At 41.6% G+C, this 27,890-nt stretch overlaps 1 protein-coding gene across 3 annotated transcripts in view; it reads right to left on the bottom strand.

Annotated features, from left to right (window-relative positions):
- Positions 1-8,815: 8,815 nt before the first annotated feature.
- The window catches only part of LOC108942528 (fibronectin type III domain-containing protein 5), a 32,263-nt gene continuing 13,188 nt past the window's right edge, over positions 8,816-27,890 (bottom strand). The window contains exons 4-6 of one of the 3 annotated variants that reach the window (XM_018765938.2): positions 18,340-18,429; positions 17,506-17,639; positions 8,816-13,108 (exon numbers count right to left, since the gene is read on the bottom strand). In XM_018765938.2, the coding sequence (XP_018621454.1) occupies positions 13,070-13,108; positions 17,506-17,639; positions 18,340-18,429 (263 nt within the window). In that variant the 3' untranslated portion in view covers positions 8,816-13,069. Of the gene's footprint in view, positions 13,109-17,453; positions 18,074-18,339; positions 18,430-27,890 lie in introns of those variants that run through there. The other 2 variants (XM_018765939.2, XM_018765940.2) reach the window with 2 other exon arrangements.

Below are 27,890 nucleotides of genomic sequence, written 5' to 3' on the forward strand. Positions count from 1 at the left end.
GCAGAGGGTGAATAGCGGTATAACGCTAGAAGCTGAAGATGTGTAGGACTGACTGCTGCAGGAGGGTTAATTTTTAAAATTTTTTTTTTTTTTATTATTTTTTATTTTTTAAACCACTCTTAGGTATGGTTCGCTCATGGTCAGGGGTATTAGAACAGTACTTCAGCACAGAGTCCATCTTGGGGGTTTTTTTTTTTTTTTTTTTTTTTACATGAATAAATTATAATAAGCACATAATGCCTGGAGTTGTGTGTGCCCTTTGTAATGCTGATGATTATCTATTTAGTCAAGTGCAAAAACAGAAAAAATACTGAATCTTGGAAGGGGTGCAGGAATAATGTGGAAAATAATCATATCCATGGGTCACCTCTGAGGTTCTGAGAAAAGAGGAGCTAATATGTGCTTTGGGTCAGTCTGAGGGATTTGAGTTTGAATCCCAGTCCTGTTGTATGCATCATGAGTTGCTATAGTGAGAATACCATGCAATATAAGGGGTAAATCACTGTACGGTTGCTGATCTAACAATTCAGTCAGAAGTATGTTTGTAACTAACCCCTATGTCACAGTCAGTGAAAGTTAAATGATACAAAGGAGTATGTCTGGGACACAATCTGTCACTGAATCTTTGTCTTTTTTTTTTTCTTTTTTTTTTTAAAAACCACACCTCTGTTTACCCCTAGTGCAGAACCTATGGCTTCAGGTCATAGGAATTATGAGTGTGAGTATTAACCTTCTGCTTCAAGGTGTTACAGTACTAAGCCCTTCTGCTGTAATGTGGTGGCACAGCGAGTAGTGCTGCTGTTTCACAGCACCTGGCTGGTGCTAGAGGACATGGGTTTGGTCCCTGCTCAGTCTGCGTGGAGTTTGCATGTTCTCCCTTATCTCTGTGGGTTTTCTCCAGGTGCTCTGGTTTCTTTCCACAGTCCAAAGACATGCTGTTCAGGTTCACCCATAGTGTGTGAATGATGGAGACAGTGTGTTCCACTGATGTATGGATGAGTGACCCATTGTAAGTAGTGTATCTAGCAGTGTAAGTCACCTTCATGAATAATGCGTGTGGACTGATAACACTGCATAGAGTTCATTGGAAGTCGCTTTGGAGAAAAGCATCTACTGAATAAATATATGTAACCTGTGGTTACAGTCAAGCTGTAGATGCTACACCAGTTACCAGTTAGGTTTTAGCCCCTCCAGCTTCCAGTGCTTTTCTCCACATATGGAGTGATATCTCCGAGCATGACGACAGCCTACCTTCCAGCACTCTATCATTTTCTATGAAAACACATCTATGACCGTGTTGTGATCAGAAAAAGCCAATGCTGATGCAGCTCTACTTTTCTATTTCTGTGCTGGGTGAAGTGGGGGCTCAAACACTGTGCATATTGAACAGCTCAGTAGCACTGAGGCACAGGTTTACCTGCTCTACCACCATGTCCTCATGACAGGCATCATATTGTGTGTAATAAATTAAAATGTGTGTTTCACCAGCAGGGGGAAGCAGGTCCACATGTCTGGTTTGCCCTGTGTTTATGGAGCAGCTGAAAATGATTAATTCTATCCATCAGTCAAATACTGCCTTTTCCTATTTTTGTTGAAACTTTATAAACTTTCTGTAGCTGTCCTGTGACTATTAATAAGGAGGGAGGTATGCCTGGCAGTGCCACATGGCACTCGTGTGGCAGTCATTCTTTTGTTCCCCTGATCTGTAGATCAGTCCAAGTCCTGTTCGGACACCTTGGCTGATCGTGTGGCTCATGTGGCCTTCGTATCTGGAGTTCTAATAGTCAACTTTTAAATATACTGTAATCATACAAAGCAATGATGTCACCAAACTTTTCAGACAGAGAAGGGCTGAATTGAAATTTAAGTTGCATTAACAGAAATATTCAGTAATACCTATGAACAACTGATGTCATGACTGTTATCCTCATTTAATTTTTGCTCAGCTCACGTTTCTCCAAAGTTCCCTGTCCATTTATGCCGATGGGTGTTCTAGAAGAGCCCTGTGTGACACAACTAATGTGGGAATACACATTTAATTGATGTATTGATGAGTGATACATTGTAAGTAGTGTATCTAGAAGTGTAAGTCACCTTGGTGAATAAGGTGTGTTGGCTGATAACACCACATAGAGTTCATTGGAAGTTGCTTTGGAGAAAAGCATCTACTAAATAAATGTAAATGTTAATTTGTTGAGAAAGTCTCCAAAATTATTATGTGCAATGATAGTGTCTCTGAGGCTGTGGATGAAGACAAGTGAGCTGTGGGTCCAAAGTAGCACCACCTGGACAGACTGGTTTCTCGTCAACCCTGCTCTTGTGTAATAAATGGCCCTGCTGTGTCCTGTTATAAAATACCGCATTGGTCTAATTGGGAAAAAGAAAGAAGGAGCCAAACATTTGTGACTGATGCTATACCTGACACCTGGGCATGCGGTGTGCATTAACTATAGTACACTGCACCCTAAGGAAAATGACCACATGTTCAGAGCTGCTGCCAATTTTGTATTTGGTGGAAGTAGAGGGAATTTCTGCATTTGCAGGAGAACTACTCTTCTGGTTGTCTTTACCCTAGTTGTCCTGAAAGCCCTGTCTAAAACTGCGCTCACTGTGTGACCCCTGGCCAGGACCTCGAACTAAGGCAACTCCAGCTCATTTATTTAGTGCTGAAGTTGCAGGCACATTGGCACTGTGCGTGTGTGAGCCGAGAAATTGAGAAATGCAAAAGGCTGTTATCGCTTAATGACACTATGTAAGAATAAATAAGCTGGTTATTTGATAATATTTTGAGTAACAATAGTGGAAAATAAGTGCTTTTGAAAGACTGGAAGAAGCAGTGAGTCCATTGTTGTGTTTTTATTATATTTATATTCATATTGCTGTTGAACATTAAGTAAAAGCTAAGCAACATCCATAGGCATGGACTTTTTCCAAAACTGATTTGACATTAGTCCCATCCTAGCTATTGAACTTGTATAAAGCCTCATTCTTAAATACATTTACCTGATGCTTTTCTCCAAAGCAACTTCAGTGTTACAGTTCTTACAAGCTTACAATTATTTACCCATACAGCTGGGTAATTTTAGTGGAGCAATTTAGGTTAAGTACGTGCTCAAGGTACTACAGCCGGAGGTGGGGATTAAACCCGCGACCGTTGAGGCAGTAGCTCTAACCCTTACAGTTTTTACATTACATTAGCATTGCTGTCCTAGCTGCTGTCCTAGCTGTCTAACTCTGCTGCACTAGTGCTGTCTGCACTATAAACCTAAACCATTTGTTTAATTGCAGCGCATATTATAGCACCAAACCATTTCGAAACATTCACTGCAATATGTATTACGACTAAACAATTTTGCATAATTGTAACGTGTATTATAGCACTAAATCAGTGCATCTCGTTAAGAAGGAGCAACGTGGTTCTAATGATGTCAGCGGGATGATCATCACACACAGCAAATCGTCGCGTTTTTTTCGTTTTATTTCCAGTAGACTGAGGGCCCAACGTGCTAGACGCACATTATCTCACTCCACTTCCCTTCAAAAAAGCACCCGCTTCCGGTTCGTCGTTGAAATTGTTTGCACTGGGCATCACTTCTAGAATTACAGTCCAACTTTTCGCAGCACTGCAAGGGTTCACTGTTTCAAAGATTTGTATGGAGCGTGTGCCGTAGAGCAATGCGGGCTAAGAGCGAGGGATTCTGGGAAACCGCCTCCTCCCAGCACCTCTTGGCAGCCACCAGGCGACGTCGCTTCCTCATTGTAAACGGCGCGAAGACGCAGCTCGTTTCATACTGGAGAAATGTCGCGATTGCTTTTGTCACCGCGGTCTGCCGTCCTGCTCTGGACATTTAATGGAACATGGAGTGTACATACTTTTTTTTTTTTTTTTTTTTTTTCCCCTCCCCTCTACTGCCACAAGAGTGTGATGTTTGCAAATAGCTGTAACTATTTTTAACGCCTCAGTCTGAATTTGTTGTGTAAGCTAAGCCAGCCGTGTAGCTCGAACCGTAGACGTTTCTTCCTTTTCACCATTTTGTTTGGAGAAGCTTTGCGCTTTTGTGCGCGTAGATTGGTAGAACTGAATTGCTCATAAATTCAGTGATTTGTGGGCTAAATTATGAACATTCGTAACATTTGTCTGCTGTAGGTCGTCAACGTTTTAATCCCAAAGTCCAAATAAATCTGAGCACACACTTCAGCAAATATAACTAGGTTTTAAGTTGCTGACGCTTTCGAGCCTCTTAAAAATAATACGTGTAGTTTTCTGGCTAGAATTTATTTTTATTTATATATCATATTTGTACTCTTATTTATATAAGACGCGTGTACTTTTCTTTCTCTAGAATTAATTTTGTTTATATATAAATGTTTGTACTTTTCTTCCTCAAGAATTAATTTTCTTGTACATTCCTTCCTCCAGAAATTAATTTTATTTATATTGGGGCGCACAACGGTCAGCGTTCATAATAAATGTGTTATTTGAACACCCGCACAGAAGGAAATAATGCTCTCGGTCCGAGAACCCCGTTTACTCAAGGGCCTATCTCAAGCCATTCTTTCCAATATACTTATCTTTATCTCCCGCTAGCAAACACGGTCACCCCTTTATTTTGCCCGTAACTCCCCCTACGTATTGCACACTTTATTCATATTTCCCATAATGTAACTATTTACATTAAACTGGTTTCCCGCTCAAACTCGCGATAACGCGAGTCGTTACAATATATAATACTTGTACTTTTCTTCCTCCACTATTTATTTATATATCATACTTGTACTGTTCATCCTCCACTATTTATTTTTATTTATGTATGCTTGTACTCTTGGAATCTGAGGAAGGTGATGATGTAGTAGAACTTTGAATTGTGTCACTGGGTGTCAAGGCTCTTTGATCTGTTTAAGTGTCCCTCAGTTAATAAAAGTACAAGATTTTAAACTGCACTTGGCTGGCTCTGATAGAGGAAATGAAGGGGGAGAAAGAGCAATAACATGTCCCTTCATTTATAAACAGGGCATTTAATGTTCATCACTTTAATTTTCGAAGTAAACAAACCATACAAACGTAATGGTACAAATAGCTTAATGTGATTAATGAATAAATAAGGGTTAATATGATTAATGAATAATTGCAACTAATTGTTATTTACAGAGAGGGGGGGCGCGGTGGCGCAGTGGGTTGGACCACAGTCCTGCTCTCCGGTGGGTCTGGGGTTCGAGTCCCGCTTGGGGTGCCTTGCGACGGACTGGCGTCCCGTCCTGGGTGTATCCCCTCCCTCTCCAGCCTTACGCCCTGAGTTGCCGGGTAGGCTCCGGTTCCCCGTGACTCCGTATGGGACAAGCGGTTCTGATAATGTGTATTATTTACAGTAGGTGCATGTGTATATGATAAATGTACACTCACTGGCCACTTTATTAGGTACAGATGTTCAACTGCTCTTTAATGCAAATATCTAATCAGCCAATCACATGGCAGGATTTCAATGCATGTAGACATGGTCAAGACGATCTGCTGAAGTTCAAACTGACCATCAGAATGGGGAAGAAAAGTGATTTAAGTGACTTTGAACGTGGCATTGTTATTGGTGCCAGAGGGGCTGGTCTGAGTATTTCAGAAACTACTGATCTACTGGGATTTTCACTCAACCATCTCTAGGGTTCATAGAGAATGGTCAGAAAAAGAAAAAATATCCAGTGAGCGGCAGTTCTGTGGGCGAAAATGCCTTGTTGATGCCAGAGGTCAGAGGAGAATGGTCAGACTGGTTCGAGCTGATAGAAAGGCAACAGTAACTCAAATAACTACTCGTTACAACTGAGGCATGCAGAAGAGCATCTCTGAACACAGAATATGTCAAACCTTGAAGCAGATGGACTACAGCAGCAGAAGGCCACAGCAGGTGCCACTCCTGTCAGCTAAGAACAGGAAACTGAGGCTACAATTTGCACAGGCTCACCAAAATTGGACAACAGAAGATTGGAAAAACGTCTGGTCTGATGAGTCTCGATTTCTGCTGCAACATTCAGATGGTAGGGTCAGAATTTGGCATGGATCCATCCTGCCTTGTATCAACGGTTCAGGCTGGTGGTGGTGGTGGTGGTGGTGGTGTAATGATATGGGGAATATTTTCTTGGCACACTTTGGGCCCCTTAGTACCAATTGAGCATTGTTTAAATGCCACAGCCTACCTGAGTATTGTTGCTGACCATGTCCACCCTTTATGATCACAGTGTACCCATGTTCTGATGGCTACTTCCAGCAGGATAATGTGTCATGTCACAAAGCTCAAATCATCTCAAACTGGTTTCTTGAACATGACAATGAGTTCCCTCTACTCAAATGGCCTCCACAGTCACCAGATCTCAATCCAATAGAGCATCTTTGGGTTGTGGTGGAATGGGAGATGCACCCCATGGATGTGCAGCCGACAAATCTGCAGCAACTGCATGATGCTATCATGTCAATATGGACCAAAATCTCTGAGCAATGTTTCCAGCACCTTGTTGAATCTATGCCACGAAGAGTTAAGGTAGTACTGAAGGCAAAAGGGAGTCCAACCTAGCACTAGCAAGGTGTACCTAATAAAGTGGCCAGTGAGTGTATATGGTAACATGGAAATATATTTCATTTCAGTTTTTAAAACTGTTAAAAAATGCTTAACAAATATAGTTTACATCAAGTTCATTGTTGTGGGAAGTCAAAGGCAGCTTTTGTTATTTGCTGGTCAGAAGGAAAATAACCATCACAGTTTACGTGCAAGAACAGCAGCTGTTGACCATCATGTGAACCACGTGCTTTTACTGACATTCTTGTGAATGTCAAGGTGCCTCACATGTTCCTCCAGTTATACACAAGGACCCCTCTCTCTGGTTACATTTACTCATTTAGCTGATGCTTTTCTCCAAAGTCACTTACAGTGTCAAGCTGCCAACAATTATTTACCCATTTATACAGCTGGGTAATTTTAGTGGAGCAATTACCTGCTGTCCCCAGTTGGCTGTATATACAGGTACATCAGCTGAGGATGCATACTTTACAGTACAAATTATTTATTCTGTCTTTTTAAACAAGGGGGGCGCAGGGGGCACAGCAGGCTTGGCCAGGCCCTGCTCTCTGGTGGGTCTGGGGTTCGAGTCCTGCTTGGGGTGCCTTGTGACGGACTGGCATCCCGTCCTGGGTGTGTCCTCTCCCCCTCCAGCCTTGCGCCCTGTGTTGCTGGGTTAAGCTCCGGTTTGCCGCGACCCCGCTTGGGCCAAGCAGTTTCAGACAATGTGTGTGTGTGTGTGGGTGTGTGTCTTTTTACACAGAAGTCTTAGTGTGTTGATATATAGAGAACAAAAAATTCAATATAATAAAGCTGTGACAGATGTTTTAAAGTAAAAAATATTCCATCCATACATGCACATGACTTTGATTAAATTTACAGTCATTTATAGCTAATAATACTTTACAAATTGTTGAGCACAGAGGGGTGCAAGTGTTATGAATAATTACATCATGCATTAAGAAAATGGTCTTGATAGGTAGTAACACTACAGCAACAACAACAATAATAATCATAACAATAATAATAGCATAATAATTCTCTATTATTAATAACTTGGCTAAATTAGGGTTACTGTGGTCTGAAGCCTGTCCTGGAAGCACTGCACCCTATAGACTAAGCAGGGACACGTTTGGTGGCATGCCAGTCCATCACGGGGATACCACACACACGCAACAGCAGGTAGTGGTGGTGTGTAGTTAGTTATTTTGTTAGTTAGTTTTGTTTACATGTTTTCCCAGTGTTTGTGTAAAAGTACTCTGGATCACATGCACAGTCTAAATGTATATGTTTGAAGTGGCCTATAGTCTCTAAAGTGGCTTTTCTGTGTGTCTATGTGTTTGGTGGCTACCCTGTGATGGACCGGCATCCCATCCAGGAAATACCCCCAGACTTTTGTCTAGTGATTCCAAGATAAGCTCCTGATCTCCACGACCCTGATCAGGACAAGTGGTTGTTGAAACTGCATGGATGGATGGAAGAAATGAACACCCAGAATCTCCCAGCGCTCTGGTATCTTTCGCTGTGTGCTGCTTCAAAGGTACGATTCAGTGAGCATTAAAGTAGAAATTTATTTCATGATTCCACACCATGTGAAATTGCATCATTTGTGAGCTTAATTTCAAATGGAAAATTAAATGTCTTCATTACATTAGCTTATGCTCTCTTTTGCCATATGATGTCAATATTAATGCCATTGTCACTTGTCTTGTGGGTGTTTATAGGTATCAGGCTGGGAAAAGGAGAGAAGATCTTTACACAGCAGACTATGAAAGGAACCACTTGAAATGATATTAACGTGGACATGTTTGTGAAAGCTCTATTTGATATGCGTATGCAGGCAGCGCTCCCACGCAGAGGACACGTCTGCGTCGGCGTCTTCTTGACAGTGACTGATCTCCTTGGTAATTGGCTCAAGGGCAGAGGCTCTAGAGGCCATGGTGAATGAACACCAGCCCCCATGCTATTGATCACAAGCACCACATTTTGTTCCTGGTGCCTTTTTCTTCCTGAGTTGACTTCTGTAACATGTATGAAGGTCTGTGTGTGTGTGTGTGTGTGTGTGTGTGTGTGTGTGTGTGTGTGTGTGTGTGTGTGTGTGTGGCGGGGGGGGGGGTTTCACTTCACCAGCAGGGAACAATCTTTTTTCACAGTTTTAGTGTGATCCCCTTTACGACAGAACAGACAGTCAGTAAACATTTTTAATTTTGGCTTCTAACAATGCAATGCTTTCTTGTGTAGGCATAGGCTAAGAAAGAAGACTATTGTTGAAAATGTTAGATACCTTTATTAAATTTTACATTTAATACATAATTAGACATGTATGCAGGTCTTAAAAGGGAAACGGTAACTTTTTTTTGTGTACAGATACAGAATCATGCTAGCCCTCATTAAAGCAGCTGTTATGAATTTCATACATTACATTAAAATTGGACATTGACATAAGATTTGCCCCAGTTCATGCATTTCTGAAAACAGTTGTGGTTTTCAAGGTTCCCGTTTCATCAGTGTGAGGGGTACCAGAGATGCTCTGTCACACGACAAGCGGCATGGCCTCAGCTTCTACCCAAGGTGGAGAAAAGAGACTCCCATCTTCAAGACAGATGTTCTTGATGTTTTCACACCTGATGCAGTCAGTGTTTTTCTGCCCGCAGCCACAGCTGTGTGTGCCATGACAACACGTTGTCTGTCACAGTGGAATGATGGAGGTGCTGAGCTGCTACAGCTGGGTTTTCACTGTTTCCTGCCACCTCTGTAATGCGAGTCATAGGTGTGTGTGTGTGTGTGTGTGTGTGTGTGTGTGTGTATCCGTGTTTATGTCTGTGCATGTGCAAGTGACTCTCTCCTGAATGCTGTCCGAGGGTAACCTGGAGCTCTCTCGCAGGGGTCAGAATTAGTGGAAGGGGGATAGTCAGCATGGTGACATTTAGGTGAGTGAGTACACCTGTCTTAAAAACTCTTTGTAATTAACTGGCTATTAATACCTGAACACTGTAATATACAATTCATAGCTTACATTTTGTGTAGGTTCACTACTTTATAATATAGATATTGAATTTTTCTTTTAAATACACTTAAAATCGATACTAATTTTGCTTCTTGTTTTGGTATATTTTACTGAATCTTTATTTTTTATAGTTACTTAGAATTGACACTAAAACTGTTTTTGTCTCCTTATATTTTATTAAGTTCTTATTTTACAGTTGCTTAATATTGATACTATTATTTTAGTTCTATTTTATTCAGTCACCGAAATCCTTAGTTGTAATAAAGTGCCATGCTAAATAATAAGAACTTTTGTTTAGTTTTGTTGCACTGCATGGATGTTTTAGCGGAGGCGTTTTTTTTAGAAAGTGAGTTGATTAAAAAAGAAACGTTCATTTGCTCTATCTATACATTGTTTACTGCTGATGTCAGAACAAAGTAAAAGAAACACTCCAAAATCATGTTTCTCTACACAGAAATCTAAAGTGGGATTATTCCATGTTAAAGAAAGGGACATGAAAATTCAGTGTTATGGTAGTGGAATAAGTAATATTTATGAAATGCAGGGCTCTTACAGAGGGGTCCCTGACTGTGTGCTTCTGGACCTAATGGTGCCCGTTAAAAGCACCGAAGTGAGAGGATGCTGAGCCGGTTGCACTGATGGCACCTCAGCACCCTGCTGAGGACATACAGTACACCACACTTCGCTGGTTGGTAAGCATACATGCATTAAAAGACATTAATTTTTTAGTTCTTTGTTCTTAATTTGTTACATTTTTCTAGTTGTATATACATACTGTAAAATTCAGTAATCTTGGGAGGGTTCCTGCTACTCAAATTAACACTTTTTAAAAATGTTGATACTAGACATAATTGGTCAGTGGACATAACTTGTCCACTTGTAGATTTCATATTTGTCAGTTGTACTAAGATTAAAAATGCCTCTAAGATATACAATTTTGTCTAAATGTATACATTTGGTTTATTAGCGGATTTTTTCTGAGAGGGACAAACAAATTGTATTTTCATAGATGGACGTACATCTGGGATTGTAAATACCGAGCTACTCGTAGAGCAGCGCAGAATGACATGTGCTCATGGGAAATATTACTGTAACCAGTATGCTTCTGATCATGAGTTGGGGCACTTAACTGTGATTTCACTGCAGATATTTCATTTATGACTTGACTGTAGGGATTTCATTCTTTTATATGAAATGTGCTTCAAGTTGATAAGTGCATGCGTGTAATCATCATACCACTTGGTTGCTGCTTTCCCTAGTTCTCACTTTATTATGCAGCTGCTTATTTTACTATAGTAACTCAGGTCAAGTACTTGGCTGGAAGGTGTCACCACAGGGACTAGTACATAACCTGACCCAACAACCCTTGGGTTACAAGGCCATGCCCTTAACTATACTGCCAGTTACTGTGCGTATGCTGTGTGGAAACATTGGCGCCGTATCCCTCAGATGCTGGTTTTCAGAAGTGACGCTGCGGGAGATGGGAGGAGTCGGGCGGAGGCTCGAGTTGAGCAGTGGAAAAGTTTGGCAGCGCCAAGCCATCAGTCAGCCATCCCACCCCCACCTCCTGTTTGCTTATATAAGCTGCCTGGGCTGAATATTGATATTGCACATTTCTCATGTCACTGCCTACCATTTCCCTGGCAGCCAAGGTTAATTATGAGCTGTTAAAAGCAGAAATACTCAGTTCCGGATGACAAAATGGTAGTGGGAGCTGTAGGTGCAAATATGGTCAGGAGTGGCAGGAAGGTGTCGGAGTGTATGAGGGTTAGAGAAAAGCAAACGGGCAAGAAATGGCCTCAGAATGGTACAAAACCTCAAAATGCACATTTTTGAAAGCCAGGTGGCCACACGTTTCAATGAGTGACTGAAATGCACAGAGGACACAAAGGAGTGGAGTGTGATGCAGTGCGTGAACAGTGTGTGAATCAGCACAGCTGCAAGCTGCTGGGGGCCATTTCTCGATTGCTGACAGCACCTCATGAGCTCCAGCCCTAGCTGCGCTCACTGGTCTCTCTGTATGGACCGCGGCTAAGAAGAGAGTCCTCCTTCTGCTTTCATGGCTGTTCTGCAAATGACACGTGCTCAGGCCTTGTTGTGTCAGGGAAAAGATTTTAGAAATTGGGGGAAAAAAAAGGGAAAAATCTGTAAAAAGAGCATTTTTTTAAATGACAGATTTGGTACATGAGACATTTGGACATTCACTTGGAAATGAGACAGTGAATGATATTATGTACATTTCTCTAAAAACAGCTAAGAAAAAGGTTATCTGGGGTCACGCATGCAGTGCATGGTCAGACAGAGAGATCGCCTCTGACCATATCGGTGTGATCTCTGTGGCACCGAACTGCATCACGCTTCATACTCCTCAGCTGTTGCTCTCGAGGATATTGCTCAGAGACAATCTGCCCAGCCACGTGACACTGCGTCCATCTCTTTAGAACTGTGGCAATAAGCAGTCTTTCCGTTCCATCACACCCGAACCTTTGTCCTTTACTTCAATGTAATGCATCAGTTTAAATATCAGTGAGTGAACACCTCTCTGCAGTGTCCTGTGGAATGGACACCCACACGAAGCTGTCAACACAAGTCTCAGAAAACAAGGGAGACACTGTTACAGAAACGGGCAAAAAGGCATCTTCAGAAATGGGTCTGTTTTTAAAACCGACCCCAGCATCAGTTGGTTATTTCTACTAACAAGAGCAATTGATTGCAATTAAAGTTAAGTAAGTATACATGACAAAAATGATCATGTCTGAAGTACAACAAACGTTGCTAAGTGCTGCATGATTATGTGCTTATTAAAGTCATCCCTCCCAATATGCCCAGAAATGTCACACTCTGGAACGCTACACAGCATAAAATACATACTGGATATAGTCTCACATGGACTCCTTGAACATGCACTCATAAATGTGTCTAAGGGAGAAGTGCAAAGGTCTAACTGTCTGTGTTCCCTCTGCACAAAACCTGGGTGCCCTAAAAGTGAAAATGGGACTTTAAATGTTCCCAGGCTCCAGAATCCATGACAACAAATTTAGAGCAATTCAAGGACTTTGTCCTTCAAGGTGGCACCTTGACCCAAACTGTAACTGCAGCCCGGCCCAATGATCAACATTATAGTGAGCGAGAGAATGGGGGAGGGGTGGGATGCTTCTCCGGCACCCACAGAGGAACGGTCCTGCTTGCCACCTGGTTAAAGAAGGAAAAAAAAAAACGCACCTTCTTCCTGTAATGTGATGCTTGCATCCAAAGTCCACAGAATCTAGAGTGTCGAGGTGCTTCATGGGTGATGCACCAGCCCTTGAAAAACCACAGGTGGTATGTAGCTTGTGTGTGAACCTCAACATAGGGACCCGGCGACGTGGCCCTCGAGGTCGGAGCCCTTCTCATTGCAGTGCAGCGAAGGCCTCTGTGTGCAGAACGATCTGATGCATTCTGGTCCCATGGCTCTTCCCAGCATGCACAGGGGCACTCAGGCCGCTTGGTTTTTCTAGAAAGTCTGTTTTGTGAAGATGAGCAGTCAGACCTCAATGATGTTCACTGATGGCTTCTGGGAAAACTGTAAAGGCAAAAACAAATTCAATTTATATATATATATATATATATATACGCATGCACATATAGACTCAAATGCACACACAAAACTATACCAGCAAGCAGTAATACTACGGTACTGTGAAAAAGTCTTTGCCCACAGTTTTCTCTGTATTTATAGTTTTTAAAATAAATTTGATCAGATCTTTCTGTCAGTTTCAGTACTCTATGAACGAGATAATGAGGAAAAAGCGACACTAGTACTGTTTCACCGTCCTTTCCTTGGTGTGGAAGGTAATGAAATGTATAGTCATTAATTGCCAGTAAATCACTGGCTGTGTCACCTTCAGCTGCAATGACTGCAACTAAACCCTTCCTGTAGTTGTCAACCAGGCTTTCACATCACTTTGGAGGAGTTTGGTTCCACTGGTCCATTCAGAACTGCTGTAGCTAAGCACCATTTGCAAGTTTTCAGGTCAGTCACATTCATGTCTAGCCATTCCATAGCTACAGTTTTATTTTTTCAGCAAAGTCACTACTGACTTACATTTTTGGGATTGTTGTTTTACTGCATGACTCATGAGCAAGGTGACCAGGTTGTTTGGCACCAGAACATCCCTACACCATCACTGCCATCACCATGCTTGACTGTTAGCAGAAGATTCCTACTCTGAAATGTTGTATTTGGTTTTTGCCCGATGTAACGGTTCATGTTGTCCAAAATGTTTGACTTATGATTCATCAGTCCTTGGAAAATTCTTCCAAAAGTCTTGAGAAACATCCAGGTGCTTTTTGGCAGACTGCAGATGAGCTTTTATGTTCTTTTTCATGAGCAGGGTTATTCTTTCCAAGTTGACTTTTAAATAGCTGAAAATGATACTGAACAGTGCTCCACAATCATGCCAGATTCAAACAGCCAACTCTAATTACCCTTTTAATGGAGTTGATTAAAATTAGGGGAGAATTAATTTTTCACACCTATGATTGTACATTTCATTATCTTATACACCAAGGAGATTGTATAAAGACAATTCATGTTGTACGGACAGCATTGTTGTTACTTCTCTCTCCAGCTTCATATACCACTAGAAGTGATGAAAAGATCAGATCAAAGGTCATAAAGCTGCAACACCAGAGAAAAGTGTAAAGAGGTCAGTTCTTTTTCCCAGGACTGTACTGTGTGCCATGCTAATCTCAACCAATAGGAAGTGACTTTGTGTGTTTGGGTGACTGCCTAAACAAAATGTATTAGCCTGTTACAGCATCAGAACCCCTGGTGTTTAACTCATTATCTGCAGACCAAACCTTTACAGTAGGGATCAGTGGCTTTGTGGATTTTCAGCCTTTTGTATGTATGAAATTTTAATAAGGACACAGTTTTTCTCAGATTTGACAGCAGCTGCACAGAAAGACTGGAATACTGCGCCCCCAACAGATGCACCCGCTTGAAGGATTTGGCACAGGGACGAATCTGGTACCTGTCCAACAAGTCCCCAAGAGTGCTGAAGTAATAGATGATACTGGGTTGGTGTTCCCTGTGGAAAGGGGGCCATAAAGCTTGTATTAATGTGTCACTGTGTTGAATGCAGGCATACTGTCCCAGGTTGTGCTAAAGCCTCATGGCCACCACAGCATGAACAAGGACTTGTGACTCCCACTACAAAGAGTAGATGGAGAAACAGTCTTTGAAAAATATGCTTCTGCGTGATGGCCTGGACATGCTCATGCAAATGAACTCAGAAGTGAACAATGTGATTGGTTGACTGGGGATTTAACTCTTCTAGTCATAGTGGGTGGTCCTGATAGGTGGTGCCCCTGCTGTGTTTTCCACTTGCACTGTATCTTTCGTGTTACAGGTTGGCTCGTTGAACTGAGCTTCCATGAGAGGCAGTCGGATCGTTGTGGGTCTGACGCGAAGACTCGCAATGAGAGGTGTCCAGTTTCTTGATAGTTTGAAACCCCCCTCCCGATTGACGTTGTCGAGGTGCTTCTCTATCTCGATTGCCTCTCTTACTACGCGGCTCCTGTATCCGGGAACAGGTGCAAGAACTGTGGTCTGTGTATGGCCTCCGAACCCAATCCTGCCCATAAATACACCCACCCTTGTTTAACACTCCAGTTCACATCTAGCCTTTATGAGATGTGGCAGCTCCCTGACGATGCTTCCAACAGGGGAAGCGAAATGTTGGAACCAATGTCCTACACGACGCAATCTAATCCAGAAGAGTTAAATCCCCAGTCAGTTGACACCAGCCGCGAAAACCTATGAATTTTGAAATGTGACTGGTTGCCCTTCCAGGGAGCTCGAGTCTGCGGCCATGATTGTTGTATAAATTGGGATCAGAGCATTAGTGTCCTACATGTTAACCTGAGATCAATTTACAATAAGCATAATAAAAATGTATCCCTTGATACAGAAATTATATTGCACAAATATTTAGTCACCTCAGTGCTGACTTTGATATAACAGATGATTCCCTTCTCACATTTACATTTACATGTAGTACTTTAGATTTATTCAGTAAGCAGCTTTCCTCCAAAGCGATGTGCCACTCAACGTGAACCAAAGCGCCTTTCACAACAGACAAAGAGTTTTAGATACAGACATGTTATGGTTGAAGCTCAGTCAGTGTTGATCCTATGTTGGCCCATCTAGATCAGTGTTAAAGTGATCCTCTAATCCAGACTATCATTTTCAAGAAGTGCAGATCTCTGACAACTGTCCCAGTTTTATCTCTGGTTAACTATGGAGTTACAGGGTATGTTGTTGGGGCCACTGCTGTTTTCTCTGAATATAATATCACTAGGGAGGTTCATAAAGAGACATACAGGAAGTTTTCATTCTATACGTATGACACATATATACTTATTTATTTGTATATATTTATTTATACATCCAAGTGACTCTGCCTATGGCAAATGTTTCATGAGATTAAAGATGGATAAATGAAAGCCGTCTTTGAATACAGAAAAGGCAGAGCATAATATTTTCTTTAATTTTTTTCATTGTTCTGCAGAAAAAATAACTTATTTTGGTAAGATATTTGTTCATCAGTTTTGGGCAAACTTTAAAATCTTACCTGTAAGGCTGTAAAGGGTTTACACACACACACAGGCTGAAACCACTTGTCCTAAGTGCGGTCGCGGCAAACCGGAACCTAACCCAGCAACACAGGGCGCAAGGCTGGAGGGGGAGGGGACACACCCAGGACAGGGTGCCAGTCCATTGCAAGGCACCCCAAGCAGGACTTGAACTCCAGCCCCACCAGAGAGCAGGACCCAGCCAAGCCTACTGCACCATCGCACCCCCTGTTGTAAACAATTTAGCCTCTTCTTATTTATCAGAACTTGATGATTTATATGAACTAAAACTCCTTCAGAATACAAAGTTGCACATAATTTGTAGAATAAATTAAAAAGTTACAGCAGGTGGGAAGGCCTTCAGACTCCAGGGGGAACGGTGCTGAGACCTGCAAGCCCTTGATGTGTCTCACGGGACCCAATGGGAGCATCCTCATAAGTCAGGTAACACCACAGCTTTGTGAGCCTCAGGACTTATCTTTCTTCTTGTTTTTTTTTATCTTCTGTTTTTTCCACACTTCTACAGACCTGTCTGTTATTGTTGTTACTAATTGTTGCATGTCCCTCTTTCATTTGCAATATTCTGTGTTACACATGCTGAGACATCCTGCTGTTGAGAATTAAATGAATAGAATGAACTGAGCAGATCTGCATTTCATATGCACAAGAGCGGACCACGTCGAGATAACTGGATCTGTCCAATGCATCACAGTATTTTATATATATATATATGTATATATTAGCCAGAATGGAAAAAAAACATAAAAAAATCTGCAATTTTTCACTTAAATATTCAGTTAGTTGGTTAAATGAAACCCAAATTGTTTTTTTTAAAATGTTACTGCACTATCAAAACAATTTGAAAAATCACAGATATGACAGGAATAAGCACTCAATTAAGAACCTCCCCCTTTTGCTTTGGTCATATGAGGATGAACTGTACAGCATGATCTGTTGAAAGTGCCCACCAGATTTGACTCTGTCCCTCTGCTACCACACTACGGCTCGATAGATGTGGTACTGGTCACCTATGATCATGTGCACTTGCATCCAACTGGAAGTTGTGGTATGGTGACACTGGGTGATGGGGAAGGGCTAGAGCACACAACATTCCCACAACTTTTCTGTGACCTCGGGATGTGCTGCAGCCAAACTGTACCACAGTTGTTGTGGGGGGGATGTGTGCCAAACCCACGGTGGGAGGCGGCATGCAGATGGTACTGTCATTGTGCTCAGTGTGGGGTGGAGAGAGGCAATCACACACAAGGTGTTAGAAAAATACTGTTCACCTGCCCTGGACTTCAGCGTTGCGGAGGTGGGGTGGGGGGCGGTGGATTATACCTTGCTTCGTAACAGCCCCCCTGTTGGGTGCTCTGGGGTGCTGCACTCAGAGGAGTTCTTGGTTTTGTCCTTATTGTTGTTGGGCTCGTTGTCTTTGATGATGTCATACTGGCGGCAGAAGAGAGCAATCACCCCTGCAGAGGAACAAGGTTGAGTGTTGATGGCTGGCCAGAGCATAACACTACAGCAGTTCTCTCATCACCCACCGATAAGGGTCAGAGAGACACTGAGGTGAACTGGGGTTTCATAACACATAAAAAATGCACTAGATTTTCTTAATTGCAATGCTATGAAATGGATTAACCTATTTTTAAAAGTATTCTGCTCTATTCACAGCTCCCTATTTTCACCTCAGGACACTGTAAATCAAAGTAAAAAATATATATGCTATTCATATTGTGATTGCTGTTTGCTTATTTACATCTCATTAAGACCCAGGGCTTCCAACTGCCTGCTGCCAAAGAGCATAACACTTATCTGATTTGTAATAGAAAACAACCAGCTGAACAGCTGGCCTCCTGCAAGATGAGCCCAAACTGGACCACCCTTCCCCTGGTCATCGTCAGCTCTGATAATGACATTAAGGGTTGGAGGGCACTGAGTCGAGCACTGAAATCTCATCAAGTGTAAGCATATACATGCATTAATATTTACATTTACAAGTGTAGTACCTGTTCTTATCAGTTTAATATCATGTACTGTATAGACTGAGAAGGAATTGCAAGTAAATATCTATGTTAAAAGCAAACACAGTTTATTTTTATGTGGTTCAAGTAGAAGTTTGCTCAGAGATGAGGTTCCTCCTGACATCTTGTCCCCCCGGTCATGGTCTACCTGCCCACATTATGAGCACCACGACGATGATGATAAGCTCCCCCGCCCTCAGCTGAGCAGCCTGTCCCACTTCTTCCATTGTGACCTCCTCTGTGGTGGGACATGAAAAACACATTGATCACAGTGTTTGTCTGCAGAAACTATGGGTTCCATAAACCATGTGGTGCTTCTGGGGTTACTGGGGACTTCATGAGTCTAATCTTCAGGGATGGGTGGGCTCCTCAGACTCAACCTATTGTTAACCCATGGCCCCCCCACTGTGGGTGCATGCTTGGCTGTGTTCAGAGCCACTCTCTGTGCACCAAAGTGTGACCCATTTACTGCAATAACAGCCACATTTGCTGCAGTCCCGCGGTGCCGATTTTCCGACAGATTGTGCTCCAAATGAGCCCACTAAAAAGTCCACTTTTTACCATGATTAGTTTAATTGACCTATTTTTTCTGTCTTTGTAGAGAATTACTCAAAAACGAATAGGAAAAAATCTATGGAGAGCAGCCCTACACGTACGGAATAACAGGCCACAGATATTTACACCCTTTTTTTGCCATAGTCAGAAATTCAAATACAGGCCTATACTGGACAAATGTGTTACATATAGACTAGTTACATAGTGTGTCATGGTAGAACAAACCAGTCAACTCTTTGGCACGAACAGGGGTAATTTAGGGTAATCTACAAAATGCCTGACATTACAAACACAAGAGATCATGTAATAGATGAGCTCGATTAGATACTTTTTTGATGAGCCCTTTCTCCTTGGAAGGGAGTGCGCAGCAGCGCAGTGGATTTGGCCAGGGCCTGCTGTGTGGTTGGTCTGGGGTTCAAGTCCTGCTTGGGGTTCCTTGCAGCAGACTGGCATTCCATCCTGGGTGTATCCCCTCCCTCTCCATCCTTGCACCCTGTGTTGCCAGGTTAGGCTTCAGTTTGCTGTGACCCTGCTTGAGACAAGTGGCTGTAGACATTATGTGTGTGTCTTTCTCCTTGTACTTTAATTCAGATTTTAAACAGAAACGGCCATTTATAATGCAAAACCAACCGCACAATTGCAGCAAAATTAGGCAGAATAATAATTATTTGAAACCTGATCTGTCTGTGATCTGCGATGATCTATCTGCGATCATCCACTTAATGCTGACTGTACATCTCTAATATCACACTAGTAAAATGCAAGTGTCCGAACATTATAAGATATTGTTTACACTACGTAAAATCATTAAACGTGAACTTCTCATTTTGCAGCCTTCTGTGTCACTCACATTTGAAGGCTTCCCAGAGGACATGTTTGTGTCACTACAGGTGGTCCCTGACTTATGATGGGGTTATGTTCGCGAAACCCATTGTAAGTTGAAAATATCGTAAGTCGAAAATACATTTAATACACTTAACCAACCAAACATCACAACCCAGCATACATGTAATGGCCATTACGAACTTGCCGCCTTCATGCTGGGCAATTATCTTGAGTTTTTGCTCAAGAGTAATTGCCCCCCTCTTCATCCCACCAGTAGCAGGAGACACAGATGCACAAAATGGATGCACTAAACACAATGTAGATACGGGGGGGAATGTGTATAGCAACCGCATGACAAACTGGGAGATGCGGATCTCTGCCGCTGCCCAGCATTACTGCATATCGCTTTCCCGGGAAAAAATCAATATCAAAATTCCAAGTATGTGTATGTGTCTCAGCCCAGGGTCCAAGACAGACCCTGCTGTAGTAGTTATGATTGGGTTTTTTCAAAATGTCAAACTGTATAAGTTACCTTGACTGGGGAAGTAAGCAAAAATATCCAGCCGTATAATGGGTAAAACTGTAGGATGCATAAAACAAAAGCATGAATTATGTATAAAATAACAGCATACCAGTATCTCTGTGAACCTCAGGACAGAATGTTGTGGGAGCAGATCAGCTGGTGGCTTCTGTCTCATTCTGCATCCCCTGCTTGGCATTCCCTCTCCCTGGATCTGCTATTGCTCAGCTGCCCAGTCTTGGCTGTTACACGTATGTGTCAGCTTGGGGTGCTGGGGTCCGAAGATGTGGGCCATGGAGATATCACCATGGCAGCAGCTCCGCTGCATTTCTATCAGAGACCTGTACGCCATCTCCTCATGTCTCACTGTGCTTCAGATGAGGGACGGTCTGAAAGTCAGCCTCGTCTGAAAGGGTCTTTCCCGGTGTCTTTCTCTTCCTCTTTTGACAGGAATCTGCTCTTTCTCTTCAGTGCTGCAGGGTTAAAATGGTAAAACTGGGTGCTGCTGCTTCTCAGGGTTGTGTACATGACGGTTCTGCACTCCCCGCTGTTCTTTGACTATTACAGTACAAAATGTGTTTTAAAATGTTGTCCTGTATGTTCTACAGAATAAAAAAAAAAAATTGTCTCTCCATGTAAAACCACTTAGATGCATTTCATGATTTCAAGGGTTTAACTTTTTTAATAAAGCCAGGGGGTAAGGAGGCACATGGTGTGAAAAATGATGCTTTGTCTCAACCAGCTTCATACTGATTCATGCTCAGGTTCACAGCAGGATCTCCTTGAGGCCACAATGGCCTGTGTGACTACAGTCCCTGGCTGTAGGGCCAAACTGACACTGAGGACAGAAGCCAACCAGTTTGCCGTGGTAACAAGGCTGCTGCCCCTGCCACTGGATCTTTCTGCGTGCTACAGAGAACCAGCAGCACCTTCTGCCTATGACTATGACCATGTTTCCATTTGAATTCTTCTCAGGCTCATTTTTTAGTGCTAATGACAAGCTGTTCTCCTTGGTGAGCTGACTGAGTGACGCCATCAGCTGGGTCAATTTACACAGTGTGAGTGATAGGGAGGGAGGTGGAGGTATGACAACAAAAGGTGGCTGTTAGTCTTAAGATTCAGTTCTCTATTTTCTTCCGGTCCTGTATTTCTTTTTTAATTTTTTTTCTTTGCTAATGAAGAAGCTTGTTTTTCAGCTGTTGGGTCTTAGTCACAGCTCAGCCGAAGCACCCACACAGAGCCTGGTGGTCCTCCTCTCTGGCTCCTTGGATTGAGCTGAATTTAAACAAAATCCTGTTTGTTCAGAGGGGAAGTACTAAGATAAGTTTATCCAATGGGGGAAAGGCAACACGGGCAAAAAATAAGCTGTTTAATGTATGAATAGATGATAGTAAAAAAATTTCCTTTCATTGGGCAGGTTAAACGAACAACATGAGAGCAGCAATTTTGAAACAAAATAATGCCCCCTTTATTAGTATTCAGCTGGTTTACAGTGTTTGCAGTTCTTTTTTGAACCTTATAATACTTCTATTTAAAAGTTTTACCTCAGAGTGCAGAGACATTTCTTTCATATTATAAATACTTAGCACTGTAAAAGAAGCCATTTTTCTCAGATAAGTATCACACACACACACACACACACACAGTCTGAAACCATTTATCCCAAGCAGGGTTGCAGCAAGCCTGAGCCTAACCTGGGGACACAGAGCATAAGGCTGGAGGAGGACACACCCAGGACAGGACACCAGTCCATCACAAGGCACCCCAAGCGGGACTCGAACCCCAGACCTGCCAAGCCCACTGCACCCCCTCTCAGATAAGTATATTACTCATAAAAATGTTATATTAGAAAAAAGTTATTGAAACACTGTGCAATAATCCCCCTCATTTCCACTTCAATCATTTGTCTATCTTGACTGAAAATGGCAACACTACAGTTCTAAAAAGTAACAGTACAATACAATAAATAAATTTTATGGCGAATGCTTAATGATCTAGAATAAGGGCTTAACAGCCTCAACTTGTCTGTTCTGAAGAAAACATTTTTTTCACTAAATAAATAGTGTAAAATAATCTCCCCTTTACCAGTGAGTGGTGACTGGCAAAGCATTGAAGGGTCTGCTGCTGAAAGTCATCTTCATAAAAATGTCATTCATAATTATTTCCTTTTTTTTACAATGAATGTTATTCAACAGTTCATTGACACCTGTGGCACGCCCAGGCTGAGGGAGAGGGGGTGGTGTGGAGGATTGACTTTACCCCACCTGTGGGTAATAATCGGCCCTATTTTATCGTGTCTTCCCAAACAGTAGGTGAGACCAACTCGGGAGTTCCAGACGGACGCCAGACCTGAGAAACTGATCGAAACATGAACCTCAGACCCTGAAGGTTCAATGCCCTCCACCAAAAGCACAACACGGCACAAACACAACAAGAGAACACTCCTACCCTGTTCACAGTTCCCCTTCACTGACATACTGCACGTGTGAATAAAAAAATCTTCTACTGAACGAGTCCTGCGTGTTTGTGCCACAACACCTTTTAGCAGTACCATTAAATGCAAGATACATATAGTGATCTTGTGAACACTCACTTCTTTCTTTTCAAATTATCAAACTGTATCTGCCTGTATCTGTTTCACACCCTATGCTTGATAGACTCCAATTGTTCATAAGGTACGAATGAAGGAAATATAACATTTCATCTGTAATATTTAATATTATAAAATAAGTTCCCATCATTGTCATGCATTAAAAATACTTTTCGTTTTGGTATTTTCATTGGAAAAAGTGATGTGTTTTTCATCCAAGAACTGATTATTTTTTCCTTGAAACATAATGGTAATTTGATACACTCACAACAGGTATGACACCCACAACCACACCCCAGATACAAGCACTTGGCAGTAATCAGCAAGGTCCAGTACAAAGGTTGCCGCACCACCACACCTAAGCTGTGGAATCTCTTTGAGACAACTGTCCCACCTGCATTCTCAACCTTCTCCTTGGGCTTGCTTGAACCTCGCCCTGTGTCTCCCCTTCTTGCCCCCCTGTCCACTTCATTGTCCCTATGCCCAGCTTCCCCATGGCTTCGACCTCTGCCTTGCTTCATTAATCACGACATTGGATCATCCCTCAGAAGAAAGTTCATACCTCGTTTCGGCCCACGCCTGTTCCTCACCACAAGTATTGCTTTGCCCATCAAAGCTCGAGATAAAAGATCCTGCATTTGGGTCCTGCCTCCGGCCCTTGTGTATAAAAGGTATTGTCCCAACGGTGAGGGGATTTTATGCAAAAGAGTGAGAAATTGGTACATTTTAAACATACATCTTTACTTAAATCTTCTGGAAATCTTTAAAAACGTGTATATTGTATATTAATATACGGTATGGATATCTTCATCAAAAATTCTTTCATGATATGCTATGTTACACACACACATTGTCTGAAATCGCTTATCCCAAGTGGGGTCATGGTGAGCCGAAGCCTAACCTGGCAACACAGGGTGCAAGGCTGAAGGGGTGGGGACACACCCAGGGCGGGACACCAGTCCGTCACAAGGCACACCAAGCAGGACTTCAATCCCAGACCCACCAGAGAGCAGGCACAGGCCAAACCCGCTGCACCACCTATGCTATGTTAAATACCTAAAATTATGCATGTATACATAGCAAATAACCAACCTTTAAAACTCACATGGCCAAAGCCACATTAGGCTCATTGCTTAAAATACTCCAATCTGTGACAATAGAAACATTTGGCTTATAGATAATACAGTTAGGTCCATAGGTATTGGGGCAGTGATACAATGGTCCCAATACTTATTTACATTTATTCATTTAGCAGATACTTTTCTCCAAAGCGACTTCCAATGAACTCTATGTAGTGTTATCAGCCAACACACCTTATTCACCAAGGTGATTTATACTGCTAAATACACTACATACAATGGGTCACTCATCCATATATTGGTATTTGGCCCTGTATGCTACCACAATGAATTTGAAACAAAACAATCAAGATGTGCTTTAAGTGTAGACTTTCAGCTTTAATTTGAGAGTGTATTGTAGGGATTACGGGGGCTGTGGTGGTGCAGCGAGTTGACTGGGGCCTGCTCTGTGGTGGGTCTGGGGTTCAAGCCCTGCTTGGGGTGCCTTGTGGCAGACTGACGTCCTATCCAGAGTGTGTCCCCTCCCCCCTCCAGCCCTGCGCCCTCCGTTGCTGGGTTAGCTCCGGCTCACAGCGACCCTGCTTGGGACAAGTGGTTGTAGACATTGTGTGTGTGTAGGAATTAAAACACTTGTCATATGTGGTCTGTCAAAAGACCAAAAGTATTTAAACAATTGATTGTTCAGCTGTTTAATGACTGCATGTGTTATTCCTTCATTATTTCATGTACAAGTAAGCAGATTAAAGGTCTACAGTTGATTTCAAGTGTGGATTTTGCACAATCTGTTGCTGTTAACTCTCAATATAAAGTCCAAAGAGCTGCCACTGCCAATGAAGCAAGCCATCATTAGGCTGAAAAATCAAAACAAAGCCATTAGAAACATATGAAAAACATTAGGTATAGCCAAATTAACAATTTGATGGAATTTTTAGGAAGAAAATGTACTGGTGAGCTCAGGAACACCAAAAGGTCTGGGAGATCATGGATAATAACTGTGAAAGATGACAGAATTCTTTCCCTGGTAAAGAAAAACCCCTTCACAACAGTTGGCCACCAGGTACAGACATATCTGTGTCAAAGTCAAAAATCAAGAGAAAACTTCACAAGAGTAAATGCAGAAGGTTTACCACAAGATGTAAACCATTGGTAAGCCTCAAAAACAGGAAGACAAGATTAGAGTTAGCCAAAAAACATCTAAGAAAAAAAAAAGCCTGTACAGTTCTAGAACAATATCTTATGGACAGATGAGAGAAAAGTGAGCTTATACCAGAATAATGGGAAAAGAATAGTACCAAGAAAGGAAAAAGAAACTGCTCATGATCTTCAGCATACCACCTCATGTGTAAAGCATGGTGGGGGAGGTGTTATGGCGTGGGCATGTATGGCTGCCAGTGGAAGTGGTTCCCTCATATTTACTATTGATGTGACTGATGACAAAAGCAGCAGAATAAATTCTGAAGTGTATATGGCTATGTTATCTTCTCAGATTCAACCAAATGCTTCAAAACTCATTGGGGCTTTACAGTGCAGACCAACAATTAACCTAAAAATATTGGGTTGATACGAAAGCAACCCGATATTTTTTTTTAAGGCAAACAAGTGGAATGTTCTGCAATGGCCCAGTCAATCACTTGACCTGAATCCAGTTTAATATGCATTTCTCTTGCTAAAGCCAAAGCTGAAACCAAAATGCCCCAAAAACAAGCAGGAACTGAAGACTGCCGCAGTGAAAGCCTGGCGGAGCATCACCATGGAAGAAACCCAGCATCTGATGATGCCTGAAGTCTGGAATCCACAGACAATTACTGACTGCAAAGGAGTTGCAACAAAATAATTAAAATTACAATTTAACTTATGATAATATTAATTTGTCCAATTACTTCTGAGCCCCTAAAATTGGTGGGCTACAGACAAAAATGGTTGTAATTCCTACACAGTTCTTATAATATTTTTGACAAAACTTTTAAAACAAAGCTTAAAGTCTACACTTGAAGTACATCTTCAATGTTTAATTTCAAATCCATTGTGGTGGCATACATATCCAAAATGATCAAAATTGTGTCACTGTCAAAATACCTATGGACCTAACTGCATAACCTCATATTCACTCTGTATACTCACTAAGTTGCCTGCCACAATTTCTTGTTATCAAAAGTAACAAGTTTGAATCTGGAACTGGGAAACTCATAATACACCAGACAAGGTGTTACTGCTTATTAACCAGTGAAAATCCTGAGATTGAGTAGATTGAAGAAGGGTGTATAATTTCAGGCAAATCATCAGGGACCACTTTGTGCAATGAAATATTAATATACTCTTAATTACTCTAATGGGTATGATACTGCTGAATGATAATTACATATCTGCCTACTGTAAGAACTATTACTTTCACTCTCAAATAGCAGCTGCACGGTTTTCAGACACAGAGAATGCAGCCATCAAAAAGGTACCAAACAACACAATTTCGGTGCCAGTTTCACCTTGCCCTGCTGCTTTCTTTTTCAGTTTGGGCATTGTTTATCGATCGATGCCTATACAGTGAACCCTACAAATTGCAGAGCACACATCATCCTCCACCCTGTTGTTCTCTGAGTATAAATGCTTAAAATGGCTGTTGCCCAGAAAAAATGTTCCAGTTTCCATATTAAGTCAGAGGAAGTGGGCCATCGCTTTCTGGGCATCCAGACAGCACAGCTTCTTGTTCAGTTATTTTCGTTATTATTATTTTTTTTGTTAACCAAGTTTTTACCCATTTATACAGGCTGACATTTTTACATGAGCAGCTGAAGTTAAGCATAATAACTGGATTCTCTTGAAAATACAGTAATGTTGGAAGAACTGGAGGAAGAAGTCAAAGAGGATGAAGAGCAACCACATGGATGGACACAGTGCTAGTGACAGCATACACATCACTTTCTAAACTGAGGACAGGAGAGAAGTGCAGAACATTCTTGAAGCAACAACTGCAGATACAGAACTGGGACATCAGCTATCAACATTCAGGACACAGGACTGTCTTTATTTCCTGCACTGCCTGCTCCCTTCCCTTAGTTCTCTCTCTCCTGGTTTTAAGCATGTCAGTGTTTTTATTACACATTTTAGGTATTACTATTTTAATTCAATCAGGGGATATAATAAAGCAACATGTTGCAGGAGGATGACAAGACCAGAACATGTGAGTTGTTAACTGACAATCATTTACATCCTTTTTACCGTCAGTGTTCAAAATCGAAAAAAATAAATAAATAAATAAATAAACGTACTGTTTCTTTTTGTTTTTGTCTATATTGAAAAAGTCCATCAAAACATGTGTAATTATCTGAATGCAAAGTGTATTAAAATTGAAGTTGAGGATTACAACCCACTGCAGACACTTGAACAAGGAATGACATGATGAGCAGATTCTACCTGCAGTTCATTTAAACTGTTTTATTAATGAGACCCTGTAATGCATTCATAAAATCCAAACTATTACCCGTGAATGTGAATCACCACTGAATGCTAGTAATACCCTCATTTTTAGAAAACAGCTCTTTGTATTAAATGAACCAATAACTTGCCTTTTGAGTGTAATACATTAGAGATGAAGTAGAGAGGAAGCATTAGGTATTAACACACAATATTTTTCGTTAATGTTTTTTTAAGCAGAATTATGTATTCCTATTACTCATTAGGTATTAAAATAATTACACTTACTGTTAATATTAATTTCACAATGTTTGTAAAACAGCTTTATCTGAGTAAGAAAAGGGCAAACTTTACCATAAATAAAAATACCATTCTAAACAATGTGCACATTTCAGCTAATATTGAAATATTAAACTGTCGCTGGAGACATGGTGGCACAGTTTCTGAACTGCTCTGGAGGCATGAGGTTCAATTCCTGTTCAGAGTGTGCAGAGTTTGCATGTTCTTCCCATGTTTGCACCTTGCAAATGTGCATGGGAGAAGCACCACTGAATGTTCACTATGTCAGCTTCCATCCAACATTAGAGTCATTGCCTCATGGGACACTTCCTTAGCATGCATTCAGTGAGAAATAAACAAAATATACTCATACATTTAAATTTGTTCAACAGTAATGTCTACTGAAGACCCGAGTTCCTCATGTTGAGTTGGGTATGCAGCTC

Source organism: Scleropages formosus, chromosome 23 (genome assembly GCF_900964775.1).
Source record: "Scleropages formosus chromosome 23, fSclFor1.1, whole genome shotgun sequence".
Classification (NCBI taxonomy): Eukaryota; Metazoa; Chordata; class Actinopteri; order Osteoglossiformes; family Osteoglossidae; genus Scleropages; species Scleropages formosus.